General features: G+C 41.4%; 1 protein-coding gene across 1 annotated transcript; it reads right to left on the reverse strand.

Annotated features, from left to right (window-relative positions):
• Nucleotides 1-587: 587 nt before the first annotated feature.
• Nucleotides 588-27190, reverse strand: LOC104533996 (rho guanine nucleotide exchange factor 26-like; the record flags this gene model as incomplete). The annotated part of the gene is made up of 9 exons (XM_010188525.1): nucleotides 26414-27190; nucleotides 24896-24935; nucleotides 22980-23125; nucleotides 18979-19035; nucleotides 14698-14858; nucleotides 3341-3493; nucleotides 2734-2863; nucleotides 2012-2086; nucleotides 588-677 (listed from the first exon to the last, which is right to left on the reverse strand). Coding segments are annotated over exons 1-9 (1629 nt in total), but the record flags the coding sequence as incomplete, so codon positions are not given.
• Between the last annotated feature and the right edge of the window lie 70 nt (nucleotides 27191-27260).

The raw sequence follows: 27260 nt of genomic DNA on the forward strand, positions 1-27260 counted from the left end.
TGACATTGGGCATCCTCCTGTTGGTTTATGTGAGGAGGAAAGGGACAAAAAGGCAATTCAAACCTTGGCAAGCCTTGAGGAAACAAATGACAAGAAGGAAGGACACAGAGGCAGAGCAGTGTAGGATTTGTGTGAATTGTGACAAGAGCATCACACACATTGTTGTGAATTATGTAAAACCACATAAAACTGTACCACTACTGATACTGTGCAGGTGCTGTCACTCCAACGGGGACAGGGGCTCATCCACAAAGGCAAACTCAGAGTCTGGACATTCCTCATTCTTCAGTAATGAATGTCAATTTATTATTTAAAAAAAATAAATAAAAAAAATTAAAAATCCTGGTCCTCTCTTTCCCCGAGAAACCCCAGGTCCATCTGCCCAGTTACATGAAGAGCCCTCAGCTGCTCTGAGTTTCCAGGGCTTCAGGTGCCCCAGAGCAAGGATCTCCCTGGCTGTGCAGTCCTGTCAGTGATCCAGCCCACACCACTTGGATTATGCTGGCAAAAAACTTGTCAAAACATAACATGTACTCAAAGCTATTCATATGTTAAGTGATTTATAGTCAGAAATATCACCGTCATACCTTGATTTTAAATTCCAGCTGGGAGTTAATGGTGTACATCATTTCTGTCCTCTCCATTTTCCGAGCACCTTCATTGCATAAGCGCACCAACTAGAAATAAGACATTCATTGAACAGGTTTCATGTACTCAAGACTCATAATCCAAACCCTTGTTCCTTTGTAAAATGCACTTCTCAGGAAGCAAAGCATTCACAGAGGCACCAACACACATTGGGCACAGACAATGACCAGACTGAATGCAGCCCTGAGGGTCCTTGGGTGACCTCAGTCTGCACTGCCCAGTCACACTGGGATAACTGATGACTCCGCAGGGCAGTGACTGGTGACCTCTGCAGGGTCAGGCAGACCCTGACTGCGCAAGGTGACAGCTCTGATCCCTGTTAATGATCAGTTCTAGCCTGGCCCACAGCATTGGGTGCTCCACACCCGCCACATGCCCGGCTCACTCCTAGGAGGAAATCCCAGCACACACAAATGTCACCGCGCTGTCCTGTCACACCGTAGCAAAGAGCAGCCCAGGAAAAGCTGTACTGCAGCTGGCCTTTCGAATGCCATTTTAACACATCCTACGGTTTTATTGAAGCTTGCACATAGGGGTGGGGAACACACAAAAACAGAGGCAAAGACAGAAAGGCAGGAAAATGCAATCCCTACAACATCACACGTGGATATCCCAACCACCAAGGACCTTTTCTCCTTTTACAATCAAACACTTTACACACTGTACGCTGTTCCTACAGAAAAACCCAACTGTGTTGGCAGCAGTTCAGTGTTCCCAAGTTTAGGGTATTTTCCTAAGTAAGAAACAGACAGTAATTTAGGCATAAAAATGATCCCTTGTGGCCTTTCTTAAATTAAGTCATTTAGAGTTTCTACCCTTCAATACTCTTCCTGTTTGCATTATTTATGCATGAAAACCAGCAATTTTTCCCTTCCTTAAAGCAGACAAGAATGTTAAAGGCCCCAGGTAATGTCTAGCCCCAACGTGCAGAGAAAGGATTTTTTTAAAACAAAGAATGCCCAGTACTTCACGTTTCACAGTCTACGATGCACTAAAGTTTCTGAAACTGAAATCTTGGAGGCAAAAAATAGCCACTCCTTAGATTATTAGATATTCTTTTCATACCACAGTGTTCTATTTTGAAGAGTTATTTCCAGAATATAAATATATTAAACAAATGCATAGGCCACCGCATGGCTTTCTGCTGGAATGACTGGCAGCAAACAGGAGAAATGTGTCCAACTCCACAATGACACAGGTGAATAGAATGAGTAATGGGCATGAAAATTAATCCTCAAAACCCCAAAGCAGCCACTTCTCACAGTGGGTTTTTGGAATGACAAAAGCATGGAGTGCAATTTAGGAAGGAAAACAGTACAAACAGAAACATTTCTGCATCCATATGAAACTTCTGAGCACATACCTTGCTCACTTCTTTCAGAGCTCGCTTGCAGTCCTCATATTTTGGTGAATCCTTAGGAGTTTTCTGACAAACAGTCTGAAATAAAGTGTGAGGTACTTCAGAGGACGAAGCAGCAGAAGAGAGTACTCAATGTGCATGAATGAACTAAGTAACTATCCAGCAATAATCAATAACCAATTTCTATATTTGGGGTGATTATCATAAAACAGTAACTTGATGATAGAATACCGAATTACAAGATTCGAGCTAACTTACATCAAGATATTCTAGTATCTATGTGTGTACACATATATATGTGTGTGTGTACACAAAGCATGCAAATAAACAAAAGGTATTTGGTACTAAAAGTGTCGATATCCACTCCTGTATAAGTTGATGCGTATCAGTAAAAGGCAAATACATGTAAGCAGAGTGATAGATAAATAAATACAGAAATTGGTTACTGATTACGTTTTGCTAACACCACCTTGCATTTTCAATAAATCTTAAATTGTTGCTAAATCATAACCATGTATTTCACTCCATCCATGACACAGGGTATCGGCCACAGTAAGCAAACGGTGCAAAACCACTACAGTGCTTCATCCTCAACAAAGCAGCACCTACAGCCCAAACCTGGCGCAAGTCAGACGATAGGAAGAGACTGGAATGAACTAGGGATGGCTATGAAAGAACATTAAAAGAACGTGCATCACAGAAAAATATAAAAAACCTGTTCTCACATCCATGAGCAAGGGAAGGCGAGTAACTCTCTGCATGGGAAGAATGAGGAAAGAGATCATTGGTAAATTCCTGCAGTCTTCATGGGACTCAATCCGCAATAACACCTCCTTAAACGCTGGATTTGTGGCTCTGGTGGGAAAAACAGGAGAGAATGAAGCAGTATGTTTTACCAAAGAACTGTGAAAGTGGCTAGATTTAAAATAAATCACTATTTTATGAATAGGAAAGTGTGGTTTGAAGAAGTTGTATCAACTAAGACTTCAGTTTTATTTACTTCGCTATGCAAGACCAGTGTTGCCATTCAGAAACCCAGTTCTCCCATGCATGACCACGAGCGCAGGCAGACTTGTGTGCAACGTACAATGAGCGTACACCAGACGCACCCATCAGTGGCGAGGGCTGGGACACGGCCACAGACAGGACCCGATGTGAAGCGGACATTTGTGCTCTCAGTTACTTCAGAGGAGCTCACATGTTCGGGAAAGTCGAGCACATAAGGACATGCCTCAGTAGAAGCCATAGGTTTGGCACCAAATACCACAGCCTGCTACTCACTGCTATTACGAAGGGGGGATTTTGCAATCGTAATTTAAAATTAGTCCTTACAGTAATTTCTGCAGTGTCCGCTGCTGATAGACTTCATTGGTGCAGTACTTGACATAGGGATCAAACGTTGAAGTAGTATGCTTTTCAACTATATCACTAATATCATCAATAAAGATGTTGTTCTGATGTCTTGCCTCAAGTTCTTTAAAGAACCTGTGAAAAGGAAAAAAATGCTCTATTTTTTATAAGAAAAATAAAATTAAATTTTAAAAAAAAGACTTTGTCACAACATTTCATACTTCACTTGACAAAACCCAATGACATCTCGAGTGGTCTGTGAGGTGAGATCCCCTTTCCTCCAGGATGTAAGGGCCATCTCTGCAGAACGCAAGTCCAAGGTGGTGTCACCTGCAGAGCTCAGCATGAGCAACACTGGCAAAGTCCCTTCCCGTTCTGCAGCTGCCAAAACCCCAACAGCACCACAGGTTTGGTTAGACCAGAATTTCCAGAAATGGGGTTGAAAAAGAAATGAAACAACTTCAAGCACAACATTAACACATTTCCTCTTGTGACAAAGGAAGCCCAATACCAGAAATGTTCACTGAAATATGATGTGAATTGCTCAACTAAAGACAAAAAAGTCTAGAGCAAGCTGAGCCTGACAAGGCGCTCACGTACCACACACTGACAGCTACAATAAAACCAAACTCAGACTGGAAACAGAAACCAAAATCCTGGGCTTTTTTTGCCCCTAAACGTGCTGGTTCTAAGCACTTTGCTATTGCTCATCTGCTCGTCCATACCCGAGTCCCTTTGGCCCCTGGAAGTTTTCCACTTCTCCTTGCACTTTTAATTTCACCAGGAAACAAAAGCCTTTACTTCCACAATGCTGGTCAGAAATATCTCACTGTCTGAGGTGTAAGAGCTCCCAGAGATCAGGATCTATTCCAGGCCATTAAGATTACCTCCACTGACACACTCAACACCACCGCAATCCTTAAAAACCTGAAAAATCTCTCAGATACCAGTCCTGCCTGCAGCCTTCATACAAGATCACTCACTAGGAGAACCCTGAACTCCCTCAAGTAAACCAGCTAATAAAAAATTCTCATACAGTACAGAAAATTAAGGAAATAATTGGAACACATGATCTCACATCAAGCTAAAGTATTTGAAACGGACTGTAGTTTATTTTGGCCCTTTATTACAGTTTCTCATCACTACCACTGGCTCGTCAAAACCTGTCACTTTGCAGCATTTTGGGTTTTTCAGCGCACCACCGATGTTCTCCGCAGTTTGGTTTTTCACACAAACCTCGAAGAGGTAAGAGGAGACCAGGACAGACAGCAGCTCACCACATGGTGTTCAACAGCTCGGGCTGACAGAAATTAAGACTTTTTCCAGGTGAGCATAGAAGCAGCTGCCCAAATTGAGTGCGTTCAGATCCTCACCTGGTCGATCACACAGAATGCAGTGGGGTTGTTGTTTCTGTTTCGGATTTTTTGTTTTTATTTTTCACAGTTGTGACACATTAACTGCAGACTGAACTGACCAATGCTTATCAGTGCTGCCAGTTAATGAAGAACAGGACACAGCCCACACATAGACAACTATGCTGTCTACTGCCATGCACAGCTCTCTCTTCTCTTCCTCTTCAAGTGGTGCAGCAGTATTTTTATTTTTAAAAGCCCTGCCCCTTTCGTTAGGCAGAGTCCTCCAGCATCCTTTTACCCTCCATCCATCAAAGCACAAAATATTCCAAGCTGTCACCGACTTGTGTTATGCCACATCTTTGGTTTTTTAGTGTCAAGAACAGCACACTAAGCTAAGGCCTCACACGACACATGGACAAGCACCACAATTCACAGTGGCCTGAGGTTTCATGAGGACCCAAGAAGAAAAACCAAACCAAACCCTGCTCTCCAAGTCCCACAATCTACAGTTTCTCACGAACCACCACAGATTTCCACCGCTGGCCACCAGGGCCTGCTGATGACTGCGGTGTGTTCCTGCTGCACTCTGACATGTTTACAGCTGAGGAAACTCTCAGCAACGCCAGTTTACTTTGCTCAGGAAATGAGGAAATTTAATAACATTTCTCCTGCTGTGTGTTATGGCGTGCTGACAAGAGGCTACAACTTCCACTTCTAGAATTCATCTGGTGCTTCATCAATGACACCATCAAGTACAGCCACTGGAAGGGACAGTACAGGTCTCGGATAGAAGAATATTAAAAAAAATTAAAAAGAGAAAAACGAGGCAGAGAGAAGCAGCACACCCAAGCCTCATTCCCTACAATAAGAAATATTACCTCTGGAAACCTGCATCACAGTTTCAATCAAAGGTTGTCTCTTCTTGCATCAAATCTGCCAATTACTACCTACAATCAGTAGTACACATTATAAAACCTTTTTACTTGAAGTTTAGGACAGATTCTGTCATAAAGATCAGAACTGAGTAAATTGAATATAATCACTCAATTAACCAGCTACAAGTTAGTTGCTCTGTGACTGGCTTTTTTGCCTAGCACTAGAAGGATCTATTAAAGCATTTGTTTCTGTTAAATCCAGAACTCCTCTGGCTAAAGTTACATCTGATTAAGTGAAAGTCAAACTTCATCATAAACCAACATTTGATTTCCCTCATCTTGCCCTTATGTTGTTTAAACAAAACGTCCAGTTTGTAATACTCTAAAACTTCCCCTCCCCTAAAGGCTATTCTTATGAACACTGTATCCTGCTATCTGGATATTCCAAAGTTAGACCGCACTGAATTAAAAAAAAAATAAAAATCTGATTAGGTAGCAAAAGAGATGTTAACTAGGTAAGCCAAATTAGAGTTAAAATCCCAACTCTTTCAAGGAATCAGTTATCATCCAGGAGCAAAAAGCACGCAGAATCAAATGGCAGCACATAAAAATCAATATACTGAAAGGTCAAGGTACTGCAAAACCATTGCGGCCACCGTCACTGAAAACACCAACAAAGCCATTCTGCTAGGGGGAGTAAACTGCAGCCTGGCTTGCACAACACCTATTTCACAGGTCATTATTATTATTACTGCTGCTTAATGCTCTTGAAGTTACAATGCCCTGTGTGTCTGGCATAAAGAAGATTATAATGCAGATTTAGCTTCACAGTGATGCTGCTGCAGACACTACTGTCCAGCAGCAGAAAAAAGCCACTGGAGTGGTTTAGCTTCCTCCTCTTGGAGACACAGAAACTGGAAAAACAATTAACACTTTCACATAATTTCTGACCAGCGTAATAAAAATCTGAGTAGTCTCTCCAATTACGAATCTTCTCATCAGAAACAGAAGTTTAACATCTGCATCACAAATTTAATTTTTTTTTGGTGAGAGGGGGAGAGGGAAATTTAAAATAATAAAAATGGAGAAAGTTTTAGCCTTACTTCCATGGAGTCCTTCTGCTAAGTCAGAATCAGAGCTTTTAGCAAAAGAATGGCTGAAAAGTGAGGGACTGCATCCACAAATGTTTGAAACTAATCAGTTTGTTATGTATGGTAGTTTGTGTGTATATGTTTGTTATGTATCAGTATGTTACAGTCTAAATAATGGAAAACAATACACACAAACACCGCAACACAGACAGCCCATAAAAATGCAGTTTATTAGGCACTATCTACTGAGCAACTAAGAAGCAGAAAATGCCCCAACAGCCTATTTGTCCATCCTGCACCAAACTGGAGCAGCTCTCAGCATCTAACCCCAAATGCGTGCCCTGATGGTGAGCCACCGCCTTTCCAGCTGCTTACAGTGTCCTGGCAGGAACCCAGAGCAAGAGCAAGGGCAGGGCAGCCACCCCAACAGCTCCTGCCACTGCGAGATTCCTCAGCCAGAGGGTGAGCGCACATAGCATCTCACTCAAATCTTGATTCAATTAATGCCCACTGGCTAACGAACCCACAAAGAACGCTCTGTGGCACTAGAAATGTAAATCTTTTTGATAAATTATGAAGACATCGCAACAAGAGTCTTCATTTTAAAAACCTTTCCCATGCTGCACAAAGTAACGCTGCTTTCTTCTGAGAAGAAGCAGGGTGCTTCTGCTGTCTCCCTGAGGCCAAGCAGTCACCTACACACTCATTTGTCACAGCACAAATGATCTCTGCCATGCCACCAACAGTGACTTTATAAGCCTTTTGGGGAAGCTTTCCAGCAGCAGAGACAAGGCTGTTCCCATACAACACTTGCTGGCACAGCCAGACCAGCCAATACTGCAAGCAGAGACCCTGGGGAAGGGAGGGGAACGACCAGACACTCAACTTGTGTCGTGCTCTGCAAACCTGCGCTGTAACCCGTGATCCACAGTGTCACAAGAACCAAGTGTAAGAACCACCAAATACTGATGCAGTCACTATATGCAAGAGAAATAATGAATCCTGATATTTGGAAAGAAATTTTTGTTAATATAAAACTATGAACCATACAAAGAATTAAATAAAGCATTTTCCACTCTTGAGGGAAGTGTATCAGCCAAGGAACTCTCCACCAGAGACTCTAAAGAATGGTGATTTAGAGTGCCCAGGACACTCCAGAGAGAATCTCCAATTTATCATTTCACTTCAAATGCCGAACTCCCCCATGAGGCTTCTGTCCCCTCCCTCGGAGCCGCCCTGCAGCCCTGCGCCACAGCAGACCACAAACACCCCCAGCATTCTCTCTCCCAAGGGCATCCGTGCCAAGCTGGCAGACTCCTGACTTCATCCCAACAGAAATTGGGTCCAAAGTGCAGTGTGCGCTGTGCTTGTGCAGGGGCAGAGCAGCAACACCCGTCAAGGGAAGGGCCAGGGCAGGACATGGCACACCCCTAGGCGCTGCTGGGCTTCGCATTGTGCCACCACAGCCACCTCCGCCTTTCCCCGCACATCTGTAGGGGAAATTATCTGGGGCAGAAAACCATCACACAGGCTTCAGGGCAGAGAGAAAGCTGCAGGTTTTGATACTGCTGCGCATAAAGCTGCTTCTGCTATAAAATGTACAAATAAACATCTGTAGTCACAATCTCCACTCTGACACAACCACACCCCGAGCAGAAGTTACAGCAGGACACGTAGGACAGCAAACGCCACCCTTAGGCAGCCAAGGTCTCCCAGGTACAAACACTGCACAGCCCAACCTTACTGTTGTCCTGAGCAGCGTGGAGCAATGCAGTGACACTCATCTGTCTGCAGTGGAAGCTGTATCTCATTAAGGTTTAAAAGGTTTTCTCTCTTTCAGGTTTAAAAATCTCATTACAACAAAGCACATGGACCCAGTGATACAGGAGAAGAGCCAAGGGGACACACATACATTGTCCCACTATGACAGGCTCGCTAAACACAGATATTTCTACACTTACAACGCTGTGCCTTTTCAAAGCTACACGCATTTTTATACAAGGGCAATGGCAGCTCCTGAAACCAGGCTGACTTCCTGAAGATTTACTGCTCAGTCTCAATTAAGGCTGCTTCTTCCTTCCCTTCAGTCTCTCTACAAGGAAAGCAGAGATGCAAGTGTTGAACAGCCACCCCTTCACCACCAAAGAAATAGACTGATAATTAGTTTTTTCTCTTCTGTGCTTCCTGCAGCAACAGTAAATCTGAAAATTGGTGAAAGACTCATACACTGCTACTGAAACAAGCCCTGCTAGATCCAAAACAAAGCACGAGTGCTTGAGAGGATCTGTGTGGGTGCTGAGTTTCAGGAGGTCGTGCCAGTGATGCTCTGCAGAAAAGGATACACAAACACCTAACTGCATAAACAGTTTTCAGGTTACAGCTGGAAGGCTTTAAAAATTGTAAGTACTTTTGTTCTGCTGATCTTAAACACAAATATTCACATAAATAACTCTATGTAAAGAGGTTAAGCCACAAAAGAGCCAGGGGCTCTAAAAAGTCAGTTATGAATGCTGCTGTGAGATTTTATTTTTTTAATTTTAATTCAATTTAGATTTTGTGGGCAACCCCCTCAGCTCACTATCAACAGTGAATATCTTGTGCTGAGCCATTTTCCCATAGGTACCAGCCAAAAAAGCACCTCCCTGCTTTGGGGACCACTGTGACTGCAGGTGCCAGGACAGAGCTAGGGGACAGGAGAACTCTGGGACCCAAGTGCGGTCACCACAGAGGGCAGCACAGCAGCAGCACCATCACACACAGTGAAGCAGAGCTGTCACCCTCCTGTCACCATGGCAGTCACTGTCTGGGTATCTCCCCATTGTGTGCTCCTACACTGAGCAACAGTTCAGTCTGTTTACACAGCATGAACATACACCGAAGGTGATGGATGAAAGCCTGTGAGTTTGGGATATTCTTTTAAATACGTTTAAGATAACAATTTGAAGCTAAAGGCTTCTTCTATTGTCAGGAAAACTAGGTATTTTCTTCAAGGGCAGTTTTTGTATAGGTAATTGCTAGGTATTTAGTAAATTAAGTATTAGACAATGCATATAGACAAAAATTGTCTATATGCATTTAAAAATTGTCTATATGCATTTAAAATTTTCTAAACTCATTTAAAAAAAAAAAAGGCATTCTGTCTCTTAACTTCTGTGCACCCAAGAAAATGAGCTGAGGGAAGCATTCGGATTGTTCCTGAGCATTGAAGTCGTGTATCTAATCTTGTCTGCAATAAGGAAGATAAATTACAAAAGAACAATCACTGGGTCAGGAACACAAATACCAACTGCATACTATTTTACAGTTACTGTTTACCAATGCTGCAAAGAAACAGCACGGGTCAACCAGGGAGTTTTTTCAGCTGCCAGAAGAACTCTCTGAACAAATAACTCTAGATATTAAAGCCAAAGATGTCAGGACAAACCATGAAGACAGCACTCTGAGGAAACACAAGGACAAATGCACTGTCCCAAGTCAGCAATATGATGCAAATCCATAAATGTGGTCTGTGAGCACCTAAATTTTAAGGAAGAAAAAAAAAAGTTCAGTCCTCCAGAATCCCTGGAACCTCCTGACAACCATAAAAGGCCTCATCAGCACTAAAAGCAGATTATACAGCAAGGCTGGGAGAAAGGCAAAACCCACAAGCAGTGATTTCACAGTGCTCTGCAGCACCCTGAAAACCCAGTGTCATGTATGGTCACTGCACACAGACACTGCATACAGTCACCAGCACTTGCTGTATGTCAGGACAACGCAGCAGCTTCTGCACAGAGCCCCACATGCCTTGCACCCTGCTTCCAGATCACTTGGGAGGATTTTCCTCCCTCTTGTTCCCTCTGCTCTGTCCACCGTATCCAACATAACCACTCAGACATACTGATAAGGAAGCCACTTCTCTGCTTCAAAACATCCCAGGTAAACAACTTGCTTTGAAAGCCACTCTCCCCAGGTGTCACTGAACCACAGGGAACCACGCTCAGCTGGACCTGCTCACAACATGACTCAGCTCTCTGCAAAACTGCTGACAGCAAGAACTGTATCCTAAACACAGACCAAGAGCATCAGTTTAGAGCAAACAGGAAAAAAGACATTAATGACTTATACCACTGTCTGACCTGAAGGATCAGATCCGTGGTCTGTAACAAAGGAATAATTCTCTTTCACTAGACTTCCCCTCAATCACCCAGGTTCTATCTTAGTATTACAATTTTTATTTTTACTTTCTTATATGTGGGTTTACTTTATTATATGTAGGTTTGAGTGTCTGGGGTTTTTTTTCAATCATCCAAAGCAACTGAACAGAATCCTGCATTCTCCAAAAGTAGTGTTATTAATGCCTAGTTAACTGATTCAATACACACATTTCTTAAATAAAGACTAGGACTATCTTTTCCTGTGGAAAAAGATGAAGATGTGCCATATAAAGGATGCCGGAGAGAGGTGAAACATTAACCTAATTTACAAAAAGAGCGCTATGAGAAAGCTTACCCGGTTCCTAACGTATATTCACACATATAAATTAAGCTACTCAGACAATATGATATCCTATCTCAAACCCACAGGGGCTTCTCTACCAAAATCAAGACACGGAGTTTAAAGCCAGTCAGAACCTGCCAAAGTATTTTTTGTTAGTGTCTTTTTTGCTAATGCTGATAGTCTGCTATTCCATCAGCTTTCTGCCTTTTGCTGGCCTAAGGGCAGAGAGGGAAACAAAATGCTAAAGCCTTCTTCTCTCCTATAAATCTGACTTGTCAGACCAGTTGTTCCTCAAGACATTTCCCCAGTTTCCCCATAATTCCTCTTTCCCAGGACTGGCGCTTGGGAAAGTGCCCTCTCATGGCCCCCATTTGGGAGGGGACAGGGTTGTGACTGGGAGATTGATTGCACCAGGCTCTCTGGCTGCACCAGCTCTGGTTTCTGAATGAGCTGCCCCATGGCACCCCCAGCAGCTCGGACACATCTCAGCATCACAGCTCACACCCTTGGGATGCAGTTTGTGCCACCAGTGATGAACTCCCACATGACACATCCAGGCAAACACACAATAAAAGATTTAAGCTCTCTGCAGCCACCTTACACGACATTTTCACACACCAACACACTGAACGCTGCACAAGCTATTCAGATCCACTCCTCTTTGGTGTCTGCATTCTGCTTTAACAAAGACAGCGTTGTTCCACCCGAAATGGCCTTGTCCTGCATCAGGAGCCTATCCTGGCATTTTGGGAGAGTTGTCATTAAACATACTCCAAGTCAAAGTTCCCAGATACAAGCTTTAAGCAATTCTGACTCAAGGTAGCAGTTTTATCAGTTCACGTTTTTTAGTTTACCAAAGTTTTGTCTGAGCAACCAAAACCACTGATAGCTACACTTATACTCAGATTTTATATTTTTACGTAAAAGATGCCTAAAATATAGCATAATGGGACAGGTGCTCAATTTTATTACAATAGGATGGATTTTGCTACCTTCAGAGACCTTGAAAATGGGAAGCAGTAGTTTGGAGACAGCGAGACAGAGGCTTCTGTTTTTAAAGTAACTTTCGTTATTTACACAAATGAGGTTGCAGAAATCCAGCACAAAGTTTTGTTACAGTTTAACACCACTGCATAACTTGAGAAACAAAATATGTTTTCATTTAAGTTTAAAAAGGAGTTACAAATTTTGTTTTATTCCACGTTATAAAAAACCCAAGTTCTTAAACCATCAGCCCTTCCAGACAACAAAGAATAAGATTATAATTTTAGGCTAACGTGGTATTTTTCCACTCTTTCTTTCTTTTCCCCTCCCACTTCCTTTGAAGACTATTAATCAAAAGGGTTGCAAGAATTCCCCTAAAAATACTGTTCTCCCCACCACTGTCTCTGCTTTAAATATTTTAAGTGAGACACTTTAAAGTGGACTTGATGATTTGGAAGGCTTATTCACCATAAACCAAAGACACCCCTGTTCACACAGCTGTGGCTGTGGACTGAGAGAATAATCAGCTTCTGGCAAAAGACCTCAACTATAAGAAAGAGACACAAGAGGGAACAGGAGGATGGAGAAATGAAGGTATATTTAATAAGTCCAAACATACATCTCTGATATAGCTCCTAATTTAGGTCTGCACTTGACACAGTACATTAGGCTCTCTCACATGTATACTCCATGAAACAAAATCTCATCACTGCATAAACTTCAGAAGACAAAGTCAAACTCCTGCACAACAGAATTCAAACTCCACAGACTTTGTGGGGGTTTAGAGAAACAGAAGCCAAGAAAGGCTATTACTGTGACTGGGAACACCAAATGTGACAAGTTTCCCAAAGGTAAACGGGATGTTCAAAATTCTTTAGGATTAAACCCACAATTTCTACAAGAAGGAAACAAAGCGCAGAAAAGAAAAGGGAATGACAACAACAAAAAAAGCTGAAAATCTGGGAAGGAGAAACTCCAGCAATATTCCCAGTCTGACAGATTCCTATTTCAACCATTAGCCCCATTTCTGAAACAAGGCTCATCTCTCTGTTCCTCAAGTAGAGATATATGTAGTGCTATGGTTAAGATCAGTGTCTTAACTAGGCCATGGACATCCTTCACCCATTGTGTTTTAGTTCAAACTAGAAATAAGCCATAAGAAAAACACAGATACTGTTAATTTTTAGTTACATAGACCACAGTAACTCACCTGCTGACATTGCCATTAATTAGGCTAGGATAATGAACAAAATTGGAACAAAGCAAAGCCTCATTAAACAACTTTTTCAAATAGAGTTTGAAGTACACCGAGTGCACATACATATGCATGTCCCATATTAAGTAATTCTGGCAGTAACGATCAGCAATCTTCAACCAGACTTTTCACCATGTGTATCATGTAAAAACTGCCAACATTTCCTTTTCCTTATGAAAATTTCCTTAGTGTGGCTGTTTTTCTTGTTTCTGACTTTGTACTGAAGAAGCTTAGAAAAAACCCAAAGCACAGCACATCTTTTTAACAGAAAGACAGGCTCTGGTGTCAGGGGCTATGGGGTGCAAAGCACTGTCCATAACCAGGCAAATGCCTCTGCTGTTTGCACAAGAGACCCACAGCCACGCCATGTGCTGCACATCAAATGCTCAGCACAAAGTCAACACTGAGGAAAACACTGGCAAGAGTTGGTTAAGTGCAAGCATCACACTCTTCCTCAATTTTTCAGTTTCATAACAGCAGACTACGCTTAATCTGACAGGCTGTAAAGACTAGGTATGACTGCTTAGTTCATCAACATTTGGCTTAGGAACTGTTGGCATTGAAATAACCACTGGACATCTCCAGTTCAGCCCACCTGTGAGCTCTGACTGAACCAGTACAGCCAGGAAAGTTCACAACTGCACAACTCTAAGAATACAGAGTATTCTGGCAAGAAAAGCCAAGATGTATTCAAATAAGAGCAAGCTGCCCCAGAGAACAAGCGAGTAGATAAGGCACAGCCTAGGTTTGTAAGTACCACCATGCATCATAGCCTGCAGTAACCAAGTCTCTACTGTTCCAGGAGCTGTCTGCGAAGTACAGAAGGAAAACAGAACCCAAATAAACATGAGCTTACTTATATTACAAAATAGAATCTATGGTTAGCAAAATAAAACCGTAGCTGTCTGCATTATCTGAAATGATTCTTTAGCACTGCAAAGCATACAATTTGGTGCTCTTGCAGTACAGAGAATCAAAGGCCATTCTCATTTACTTACAGCTTATAAAAAACTAAGACTCTGCACAAGCGACATCTGACTTCTGATTCCTACATTGTCAGGCCTAAATCTTTGCTGAATATGCCACCTAGCAGTTGTTCCTTCATTTGGTGGTAATAGTAAAGACACTATTTTGGATACTACATTTCATTACTTGCTTGAAAGATACTTTGACTATCAGTAATCACCCTCAGGTAGAATTTTTAAAAGTGTATTGTAAATATTTTATATTTATAGTTATTAAATTTTAATTTACATGTCAAATTTTAATTTTTTTTTAAATGTAGAAAAGCACTGCTTACTTTCTGCTTGCTTCGTAAACATCTGTGATATTGGAGAAGAGGTGGTGGCTCTCTGTTTTGGTCATTGTGAGGCTCAGTTCCCTGGAATTTTTAAACATTCGGATCAGAATCTCCAAGCTCAGCAAATAAGAATGCTCAGAAGATATAACTTCAAATATCGCCTGCAAAGTGGAAGGGAGAAAGAAAATACTTAATATTGATTAGGCCTTTATTTAAAAAAACAAATTAAAAAATAAAAAGGGAGGAAATGTGGAGGAGGGCTACAAAGAAAAGCTATTGGATGTAAGCTAGAGATTATAACAAATATTAATTTCTATCATGGTTGCATCATTAACTTAAAAATAGGTTATCTAATGCTAGGAAAAAAAGCCATTTTAAATAAAAATTTCTATATTCACACTTTTCAATGCAATTGAAAACAGTTTGGAGACAAAGAATTAACGCCAACTATAATCACTTCTCATTCACACTCCCAAGAGGTGATATTTGGTTTGTTTGGGTGTGGTTTTTGTTGGTTTGTTGGGTTTTATTTAATTAAAAACAAAACAAAAACACACATCTGTTTCTGTGGTCTGGATGGAAATTACATATCAGACATGCCAATATTTACTTTTGCTCTTTTTTATCAGAAGCTGGTAAGTTATTTACTGGGTAACAGAGCTCTGCTAAACCAAGCTTCTGCAGAAAAGCAAAACCCTTTGCAAAATTCAGGTTATAGTCCCACATCAGCAGCGATACCTTGGGAACTTTTCAAGCCCAAGCCAGGAGCAGGCAGGGGAGCAGCTGAGCTGGAGGCAGAGCAGACATGAGGGGCAGCCACTGTCCTCCTTAGTGACCAGCCACTGGGTACCAGTACATCCTCCACCTTCTGCAAACGACTCCTCTGCTTTATCACCCTAAAACCTGCAGAGCAATCACTAACCTCCATCAGCTGGCTGACATACAGAGCAAACCTTTCATGGGCTCTTGGACTTTGAAATCCATACACTTGTTCCATTGGAGATTTTAATGTCTCATGTAGAAACCTATTCAGCTTTTAGGCGTCTTTTACCTCTCTAGGTTTTACTTGCTGTTCATCTACTAGAGCTCTTACATGTATATACATGGAAAAAAGTTAAATGATTCTCATGAACCCTTTTGTCACAAGCTCCACCAAGTCCCATTTGTCATCAGCGCAATCTCCTGGGCACTGCCAACAAAGAACAGCACCACAGGTAACAGAGCTTTGAACTCAATGTACCTAAAGTTAGTATCTGCATGTATAACTTCATTAGTTATTTGCAACTGACTTCTCAAACCAAATGAGAAATATGTACTTGCAGGTTGAGGGTTGCCTTCCTGAATGTTCCCAATTGCCAACTGAGACAAGCCATACTTGTGGCAAAGGATTCTGCTAGGGACATTTGGTCTTGAGATTACTTAAAAAGTGTTCAAGTCTAGTGCATTCTGCTGGTGTTACTCAGGTAAACTTTCAATCAAGTGCAATTTCTCTTGAGTATTCTGAGTCTCAGCATCCCCAGACTGTGCTTTCAAAATTATTCTTGCCTTTCTAAAAAGTAATCTTCAAAAAACTGAGGGTTTTTTTAATAACAAAGTAACAACTTCTGGATTTCTTGGAACAACAACAAAATCTGCTTTAGTTGAAGCCTTAAAAGTTTATGGAGTGCATTTATCAACTCCACAGAAAACCCACAAGTACATTATATACACACAATAAAGGATGTCCATGTACATATCGGTAGTCTCTCCACCTTATGACCTACCTAAAAAGCTGAAGGGATCTGGTGAGAGATACTACAGCAGCAGCTCAGTAACAGCTTCAACATCCTATGTGTTATTCATAAGAGTGAACGCTGCAGTCCAAGAACATGTGCAAAGGTGATGCTTAAAATAATGTTCAATTGCCTGCCAACCCTACCAGCCCCAAGAACCCAGATAACACACGTCAGCCAAACTGGCAAGTAAATCTGCCTACTGCTTGCTAACAACATGCAGAAAGGTACCTAAAAAGGACATTTTGGCCTTTGCCCAGCGGTTACACTTCCAATGTTCAGTCTCACTGTACTTCTCTCAGCTGTGCTTGCAAAGAAAGGACTGACCTAACGATTGCTGTGGAGTTCCCTAGCTAATTGGGTGCTATCCAGGCATTTTCCAACACAGGAAAATATCCAAGCTCTCTCATTACTGTTTTGGAGGAGATTTGTTTAAGATTTTAGGGAGGACCCTCACTGACTTCTTCCAGATTGTTAACAGAAAGTTATTAGCATAGTTGGAAATAAATGGGACCAAGAAAGACTTTGCTTCTAATGTACAAAGAACGGAGAGAATATCATCTTACCATGACAAAGCACGTGTTGGAGAATAAAAAATAAAAACAGATTAAGAAACACGACTGACATACAGTAACTACACCATGTTCAGAGGCTGGAGTGGCACTTCCCAGGTGCTTGCTAACAGTGTTTCTGAACGACATCTGAAACCACACTGTGGTTCCTATGGATGATATGGAGGCAACCAGATGTTGAATCCTGACAGACAGCAAACATTCTCGGGGCCAGATGCACACTGCTTTGTACACTGATGTAGAGTTTCCAGCTTGCAAGAATAGAAAATCTACTCAAAATTATCTTAGTTCAATTTAGTCTGTCTATATAGCACATTTTCTTTAGGCAAGACATGCAGAGAGATCCATCTCATTAATGTGCTCTAAAAAATGAGATGTGAATGAATGCATTACACTATTTAATCAAGGTATAAAAGTAGTGACAATATATTATGATGGCAAAAATAACCTAATAGGCTCTAAAAAGCAATTTAAAGACTAGATAATTGGTAAAAGGCAATTTAAAAGACATAAAACAAAAGCATGACTTGGTATTACAACTACATTTTAATATTTATTTAGGCTCTCTCTAAAAAGGTGGGCCTTTAACATTCAAATAAAAGAAGCCTGAAAACAAGCAACAACCCTCAGGCTTGAAAACATTTTTGGTAATACTGAAGACTTTACACTTAAAATGCATCTAAAAAGAACTTGTTCTCTTTGAAAGGATCTAAATACAACTCCAAGAAACACAGACTAAAGGCTCCTAAAGGATATAGGAGTGAAATAAATGCCTTGGGTGTCAAAGCTTCCCAGCAGGAGACAGAAGAGCAGAACATGTGGCGTGAACTGCTGCACTGCCCCTCCCCCCAGAAAAGCAAATGGAGATAGCCAAATAAACATCACATTACAGAGAAACCCAATAAACTATTGTCTAAACCTCATGTATGCAACACAAGATGTTTCTGTATTTCATGTATGAACACAACAGCTGTAGGTCACACAGATAAGTTAATATTTGAGGCTTGCTATACACAGCTGTGAACTTCACAATAAAACCCAGTCAGGTCTCACTCGGCTGCATTGGCTGAGGTATGTCCAGAAGTTAAGTTAAGAGATTGGAACAAATTACTCCAAAAGGTAATGCTACAGTGTTTCTATTTAAAAAAAACAACAAAAACCAACAAACACAAAAATAAAAATTTGGGTTTTTTCCTATTGAAGGACATACCTCTAGAACTGCAGGTATATAGCTGGTTATATAGCTGGCTAGGTCAGGCTATTCTTTTCAACACCTCTCATTCATTTTGATATAGCCCCTGTAAGTAAGCAAGGAGGGTAAAGCACAAAAAGTGGACAAAAGGAGCGAAGAGGAAAGTGGATAAAGAGGACAAAAGGAGCAAAGAGACAGAGAGAGAGAAGATAACTACATCAGTAATCGCTGCTGTTGTCTACACTGGTGACAGCAGGGATGCACCTACTGCATTTCAGTGTGAAAGGAAACTGGTTAAGTTACACCAGGCACACAGTGCTCACACAGTCAGAATTGTTCACAGGCTTAGTTACAACTAGGAGACATTGTCAAAAGCTGTCCTTTGTTCCTTGCCGCCTTTGAAAATTCATGCACCGCCTCCTACCCTCTGCGAATGTAAGGCTAACTTTATGCCTTCCCTGCTACAGCGCACAGCAACAACTGCTGCGAAGGAGCAGCCAACGACCAGGCCATGTCTGCTGGAGTGCATACGCCTAAGAACCACCGCTCCAGCAAGAGCTGCAGGATGTCGCAAAACAGCAATACACAGCTCGTGTTTGTTTATTCTCCCAGGGGAGAGAAGACGCCTCACTCTAGGACAGGAAGCAGTGTGATGACTTGTCTCCTTATCAACAGAGTATTCAATCCAGCATGCAGCACAAGCCTGAACAGTTAGCAAAAAAGAACGAGTTACATTAAAGAGTACCTCCTGTCTTTTTCTTTCTTCCTGGCTGATCGTTTCTGATAATCCATTCTTCTTTACCTAAGAGAAAAAATTAAACACCTTTAGTAGAAAAATAAAATTAAACCCCAAAACACAGAATTACCAAACATTGGACTAAGAATTCAGCTAAAAGAATCTGTCCACTTCCAAAAGACAGCAATAAACCAGAAGAAATAAAAAAGTTATTGTCTATCATTTGACTTCTCAAAAGAACTAAATAATTTTGTTAAAAACTATCCCAGGACACACACACAGCAGCAAAACCATGCACATGGATCACAGTCACCCTGCACAACTTCCCTGGATTTTACACACATGGGGAAGCAAGAAAACTGCTTTCTCTTTTTAAGTTAGATTTTCTGATTGACACACGTACAACACAAGGTTTGTTTTCCGAGTGACCTTAAAAATATCTTAGTGTCCATTTGTTAAACACACCTAAAGGCCTAGACAAACTACCTACACAGGTAGTTTTTTCTGGCCAAAAAATTACTCTGGAGAAGCTCCAGCTGTTACCCAATACAGACATGGCAAAGTCCTGAGTAAATACCCTGTATTTCTATCTTCTACCCTGTGATGATGTCTCTCCCTGCTCCGCACCCTACAGCAAATCCTGCCAGGTTTGCCCCAGCTCTCCATACACACCCAGCACAAACTCCAGTCAAAGCCACATTTTCCACAGGCTGAAGCCACGGGCTCAGCTCCCAGATTCCACATCAGAGATCCCTGAAGTTTATTCTTTCCTGATATAAATTGCGTACTATGTCACTTAACATAATTAAAAAAACCAAAACCAACTAAACAAACAAAACCAAACAACAAAAGAAAACCCAGGAAGTGAAGCACCAAGGGGGGACTGACTTGCTTCATCTCCTAGAGGAGTGTTAAACAAGCCCTCAAACCAGGAGGGGAACCTATGCGTGGTTCACTGGGGCAGGGCAGGGAAAGGGGCCACCGCACAGCACTGTGCACATGAGAGGTGCTGTTGTGTGGAGCAGCAGTGTGTCACAGGACACGAGACCTAGCAGATGCACCTCCGTCCTCCCATTTCTCTTTCAGTCTCCTCCATGAGCTCCTAACTTACTGTCAGCAACAGCTTTCTCTTTTTACTCCTCCAGTTCCCTGGAATTTTCCAGGCTATATTAATCCTTATTTTATTCCTGCGTACCAGGCGCCACAAAGCTGGACAGCAGACTCAAGAATAAAGATGAACAACATTAAGAAGTGCCATCCCATATGTATATACTTGTAACATAAACAGTCCAGTGTTGGAGCAATTGTTCTTGTGAACACAAGTTACAAATCTCTATGTCACCACAAGCACACCCTTCTAAATATCAAACAAGAACTAATTAGATGCCTTTCTAATAAACTATTAAAGTACCTCTCAATCAACAACCTGAAAGCTTTAAAGCACTCATTAGGAAGTACAGTGTCACTTACTGGAGGATGCAATGGAGGACTTTTCTAAAAATACACCAACACAGGAAATACCTATGAACATATTCAAGAGATTTCAATGCTTCCTGTTAATACAGCAACTAAAAATTTCCAGTCAGGTCAATGTGGCAACTCCTGTATTCACATTCAAAAACTGTAGCTGTGTTTTGTGATTATTATTTTGTCATATGTGGGTGTGTACATACAAAGTACACGTACAAGTTCATCACATAAGCAAATGGCTCAACCTTCTATTCTTAATCACTAGCAACACATCAAAAAGAAAGAGGTCTAAATATGGAGACCTCGAGCAGAGGTTGGCCAGGGTGATTTCAAGAGGTCCCTTCCAACCTGACCGATGCTGTGATTCTTTGCATGCACAGTAATACACATTGCCATTACCCCACACCAACTGAATGCTGCACTTGTTGGAAAGTAAATACATTTAATATAGTGAACAGGTTAGTATCATTGCCTATGATCTGCTGGAAATTCCTCAAAAATATCAAAAGATACTTTTGGAATGTATTTTGGAAATACTGGTTATTCTCCCTAAGTTAAACTAACGTTAACAGGTGAAGGTTGGAAGAAGCAGAGATACGAGATAAGTTGCTCTTTACCTAGTCATCTGCTTACACACTGCTAGCTAGCTAATCTGCACCAGGAAGCTGAAGAGGAAGATGGTTCAAGAGAGGAATTTTAAGAATTGGATTTAAATAGCACCCTATTTCAAAGTCCCTGAATGTTCTCCAAAAATCTCAATCCTAGCTTCACATGCGCACGTACACTGCAGCAAGACAGAAACACCATTTTTTATTATCATAAAGGGTTTGAGAACTCCATCCATGAAGGTTTTGGTGCCCCCTTCAACAGAAAGTCTGTCAATCCCATACAGTCAGAAAAATATCCTGCAGCATGAGAGGGTCCATTCTGCTGCCTTCACCTGCACTGGCCAGCACTCCCCAGCCACTACCAACGCAGACCATAGACATGTTACTCTCCTTTCCCAACACAGGCTGAAACCCAACACGTCAACGTTTTCCAGCTGACTTCTTATAGTTCCGCACTCACTTTTTAACGCACACTGACAGCATGTAATTTTTCCAGAGTTATAAACACAGACACTGAGATTCAGATTCCCATAGTTTGTTTTCACAGAGCACCATCTTTTCCCATACATTCCCCTCCTCAAATCTTGTAATTCAAGTAAAGACACTGAACAAGTTTGCTGTACTAGAAATTGTAAAGAACAACTTGGTTTATGTTAACTGTAAGCATGGCACAAGAATGGTTCTCTTACTGAAATTATCTTTATTCTATTTTGGTCTCATGACAAATTGGTGTTTTTGAAATTATTATTACTACTGAAAAGCATTTCTTCCAATATCCCTCAGTTGTTCAACATTTAACTGCGAGTTTGCCTAGAAGGCAGGGAAAAAAATTGACTTAATTATAAACAAACTTTTTTGCAGCACTAAGCAAATTAACTACATTTAAAGTACTTGATTTGTTGAAAGAAAATATAAAACAAATCTTTTCAAAACCACATTGCCTTGCCTTCTTTATAATTACTGAATCAAAGGGAGATTCACGTTTCCATACCTTAAACTGCAAAAGGTCATTAACATCTCTAAGACAGCTCTTCTAAACAGCCAATCTAAACAGCCTTAGAAGATCTTGTTCAGGCTTAGTAACCAATTTATATAGGATATACATAGCTATTGGCCCCAACTGTCAAATATTTTGAGTGACACCATGTAATAATAATAATCCTTTCTCATGCCACATTCAGAGATGTAGAATGTTGTAGAACCTCAAATTATATAAACAAATCCCCTCCAAAAAAACCCCAGACCTTTCATTTTACGGATATCCCTCCAGAAGCCACAGAAATTATCAAAGGATAAAATTACCCACAGAAACACGTAATTTTGAAAGTTTCTTTAATCTCAAAATCATGCATAAAATTAAAGCCTGTAGAAATATCAACTAGTATCATTAATTTGTTAGCATATTAGCAGGGAAGCTAGCAAAATTATACTACTGATTGAAACAGCTAATTCCTTTGCATTTCAAGTTATATTTAATTTCACCTTCAGCTACACTGAATTCTTCTCTTGGCAATTTCCAATCACACTCTAACCAGCCTGTTGTGTTGCCACGTGAGCCCACAAGCACTTGCACTACAAGAAGAGGGGTGTCAGGTAACCAGGAAAACTCTTTTCTGGCAGGAGCAACAGTCTATACCTACTAAAATGGACTGAGAAAACATGATTTATGCTTTCTTTAGGCTGTTGGGAGTTACCTTACAGGAAACCTGAATAAAAGCTAAATTGAGACCTCCAAATTTGGACCAGTAACATCTGAGCAGTTGCAAACTTGTTGATAACAGAATATTCAGAAACACCGTATGTTTTGGAAGGGAACAGAAGGTGACAAATTTCAACTACGAACTCCAGTAGCAAGTGAAGAGCTGTGCTTCAACACATTCTCAGACACATTCTACCTGTCCTTGTCTGGCTACACAGTGCTCCAATACTCACAACAGACAGCTGACTCCACGTTGATCTCAGGGGCTTATAGCAAAAAACCACCTTTTCATCCGATTTCTGCTCTCGGAGCTCAGGCTCTTCATCAGAATCTATGTCCAGAGCTTTTTCCTTATAGTTCTGATATAATACAGCATTTTCTATAAAACAACAACATTGTGTCATTAATTGCTACAAAGTTAGCTTAGCTGCTTTCATAAAAATTGTAAGTAACATTTAAACAATGAAAGAAACCCAAATGTCACTGTGCCGTTTACAAACTCCAAGAGACAAAGATAGCATCTGATTTGAGATGGACAATGGTGCAGCACAGGAACAATGGATCCCTGTACCACTACCAAAGAGATCCACGCTGACTGAATTAAAGAACAGATGTATCCTTTGTCAAGAAAAAACAGAAAACAATTTTTTCTTCCATGGTTTTCTGTACAGTGTTTAATAATTAGCCACCAATTTAAAAAAGCAACAAGCGCTTCAGCAGAGCAGTCTCACTAGTCTGGAGGTCTAGCTGTTTTAATTTACAAGACTATTAAAAGTTCACTACCCATGCCAACCTTTCTGTCAGGTTTAAATACTGTCTTCGCACTTCACCAGGAGTAGAATATGATCCAAATTTCAGAAATTTGAGGTCAGAACTATTCCAAATGGAAACTTCAGAGTTTGCTTGAACAAGCATGAGGCCTATGAACCTTAACACAAAACACACTCATCACATTTCAGTACTGCAAGCACTATCTCAGTACTGTCAACATCAAAGCAGTACAGGCATGGAGCACACCCTTCCCATTTCCCAGCCTCCTTCACCACACATCCTTTTCAAAAGCAGACAGAAAAGGACAGGGAAATTCAAGACCAGAATAACCTACAGATGAATTAAGCCACTAAGAAAGTGAGCTCCAAAAGGTACTTTAGAGATGGGCCAGGCTTTGGACAATATCCAATTTCTCCCTACAAGAGAAACAGATGAAAGGCCTGGCTGCACCGTGCACAGCTGCAGCTCCTAAAATCTTACATAGGCTGGGTGGATCTGTTCCACCTTCTCTGAACACACAGCCCTGGCTGAGTATTGTACCAGGTTTGGCCTTTTGTTTTTGTTCTTTGGAATGCATCTGTATCATTTATACCCTTTTAAAACAGGAAATTGAGTACAGTGACTGAATTCTGAAAGGCATTAGAGGAAGTTATTAGTTGGGATCAGTCCAAGATAAAAGGGAGCCACAGAAAGAAAATCTAGAAAACATCATCAGGAGACAGTGTGATAAAAGAAAAAACTAAGAGTAAGACAGGTGATGATGCAAACAGAACAAAGTGAGAAGTTCTGAAAAAAGAAACAAGGGAAAAAGGAAGGTAACACAGCAGCTGAGGTGACCTCAAGGACACATTAAGTGGAGAAAAGCCAAGAATGTAGCAGATACTGTAATGAAACTTTCATGGACACAGAGCCAAGAAAGAACTTTTTTCTTGTTGAAACATTGGGAAAAGTAGCAAACTTGGCAAAGCCCAGAATTAATGAGTAACATAAAAGAGCAGATACATGGACAGTGTTTTTCTGACATTTAAACTTGAAGCCTAGGTAGCAGGAAAACAAAATTATTACAAAGTCAAGGAATTCACCTCAGCACTCCTGCCTTATGAGGAAAAGGGAGAAATAGCTGCATGAACCATAAACTCAGAGTAACAGCTCAGGTACCTCTTGCTAGTGAAGATCCCAAACCCCCAAGGTGACCCACAAAAGCTATGACTTGCACCTGGGAAGGGTCACAAATCATGGTTCCATATTTTAGTCAGTTTACTGAAAAACGAGGTACTTAAGTCTTTGAATATGCATGAAAGAAGTGTGCAAAATGATCCTGAAGTTAATTTCTCTTGTGACTGAGTATATTACCAAATCTGTACAGAAAAGGGCTTACCTTCCCCATCGAACGTCCCTTGTCCTTTCAGCATTTTCTTCTGGCAATTTTAACAGGAAAGACATAAATACACATTAAAAGAAGAATGTACACTAACCAACAGTAACAAGAACTTACACCTTATTTGATATTTAGGCACCAAATTAACATGCCCTATCTATAAACTTCCAATGTTGGACAAGTATTCACGATAGCAACTGTTTTGTCACAGCAAGTGAAATGCCACTCTAGTTATCGTTCTCTCGAGCATTGCTCATACGTCTTTGCCCCAAATGCTCCATTTTTCCTGTGTTTCAGAAGCACAGTATGCAGCTTTACAGGAGTTCAATGAACTAACTCCTTTCACTGCTCTGGGTTTTTCCGCCAGGACGTAAGAGACACAACTGAGTGGCTGCCTCCTTCCCCACACTCTGTGAAGAACAGCCACGTTAACTGGTTTGTAAACTAAGATTTTGAGACCAAAACAAACCCTTGAAATACAACAGCTGTTTTGGTGGAACAAGTAATGTGGTCTAAGAATCCTGTTTAAAAAAATGCTACTAGCAAAAAGAGCTTTGTGTGCAAAGACAGGACAATGTCACATCCTCCTATTTTAAACATAACTTACTGTTAAACTCTACTACCAAAACAAACCACCTCCCTACTCAGCAATAGTTCACAATTTGATCTATTATTATTTTACCACTCGTAGCATTTTCACAAAAGCTTCTATAACCATAATTCTTTATTTGGTTGAAAGTTGTCAGAAAGCTGACAATTGTTTCAATAGCTACAGCATTGGCTCTTAGCATGGAGTACCTTACTACACAGTTCCAAACAGAAAAAAATGGCAGTTTTCTGCAGAATTAGAAATTATATTTTAAAAGAAGGAAATAAAATATTACAGTATATGTTCAAGTAAAAAAAAATCTTTTCAGTAAGTCTTAGAATTTAATTTTAATACATTAACTTTCAATGTAAATCTACTACTCCTAAGGGACTACAACCAAGAATTAGAAACATGCATTCTGCTTTTACTTGCAGGCATTAGGCTAGAAAAAGATACTTGAAGTGGTCTCTGTCAATTTAGAAATCATATTCTGATTCTTAAAAGTAATTTCTCACATGGAAAAATGAGCCTCCTTCCTCACTTCTCTGTCAGTCTGTGTACTCTAGCAGACAGACTTTATTAAGTCAGTGTCTTTTTTTCTCCTGTTTATTACTTTCTGGGAAATAGGCTTTAAAACATCAGCTTGATAGTGAAAGACAACCTCAAAGTGCTGGGGATTCCAGCCGGAAACACCAGCATGCAGCTGCCATCAACACAGTTTTGAGCTGCCCAGATTATCTCGTCCCTGAAGCTTCCACCACTTTACTTTGAAAACACCACTTTTAAGTGACCTGTAAATCTCAGCAATAACTACGAAAAGTTTTGTGTTAACAAGCAGCAAACTGAATAAACCTAGTGTTTATGGAAAACCTTGAGACTGCAAATCACACTCCCACATAATTTACACCATTCAAATCTGCACAACTTACCTTTATCCTCCCCAGGCTTGAACATTTCTCTTTATCTTCAACAACTGCTTTAAGGATGGGCTGGGACATTCTGTTTTTCTTCTTGAAATCAGAAGAGCTGTCGAAGTCCATGCCGCTCACCACTGCCCTGCGGTAGGATGTCGACCTCAGGCCTCGCCTCAGGGTCCCCGGGCTGTCCAGGTCGCCCTCGGCCTCTTCCCCGCCATCGGATACCAAGGGCACGCTGAGGTTCTCCATCATGCTGCGCACCTTCAGCACCCTTTTGCTCGTCTCCGCGTTCTGGCTGCTACCTTTGCTCGTCACCTTTATTTCGGAAGCCAGGCTTTTGGGGATGATCTGCTGTGTGCCCACCTTGAGAGCGGCGGGGCTGTTGGTGCTCAGGACCACGGGCTGGTCCTGAGGGGACGCTGGCCGCTGAGGGAGTACGTCGGGCTCTAGGGAAAGCATGGCAGGCCCCACCAGCACTTTTTCTGGTATTTTGGAAACCCGGCTGCATTGCAAGGGCAGCGGAGCCGCGTTGCTGCTGCTGGGGGAAGGCAAGGGCTGAGGGCTAGTTGTAAAAACGATCTGCTCCTGCTGCGGTGCAAGCGCCGACGGACCACAAATCCTCAGGGGATGACCCCGTGGGCTTCCCGGCGAGGTAATGCCATTGGCAGCAAAACCGAGGGAACTGTTCGAAACCAGAGCCAGCACCTGAGAGGGTCGCTCAGGTGACAGCTCGGGGGAGACCGCCTGGCAGGCCGGAGGCCCTACCTTCCCGTTGGACACCGATCCCATGCTGGAACTGGAAAACGAGGGGCCCCTCCGGAGTGCTCGGCTGCCTGGGCAGGTGCTGACGGTGCCGGCA

Source organism: Mesitornis unicolor, unplaced genomic scaffold, assembly GCF_000695765.1.
Source record: "Mesitornis unicolor isolate BGI_N332 unplaced genomic scaffold, ASM69576v1 Scaffold44197, whole genome shotgun sequence".
In the NCBI taxonomy this organism is placed as follows: domain Eukaryota; kingdom Metazoa; phylum Chordata; class Aves; order Mesitornithiformes; family Mesitornithidae; genus Mesitornis; species Mesitornis unicolor.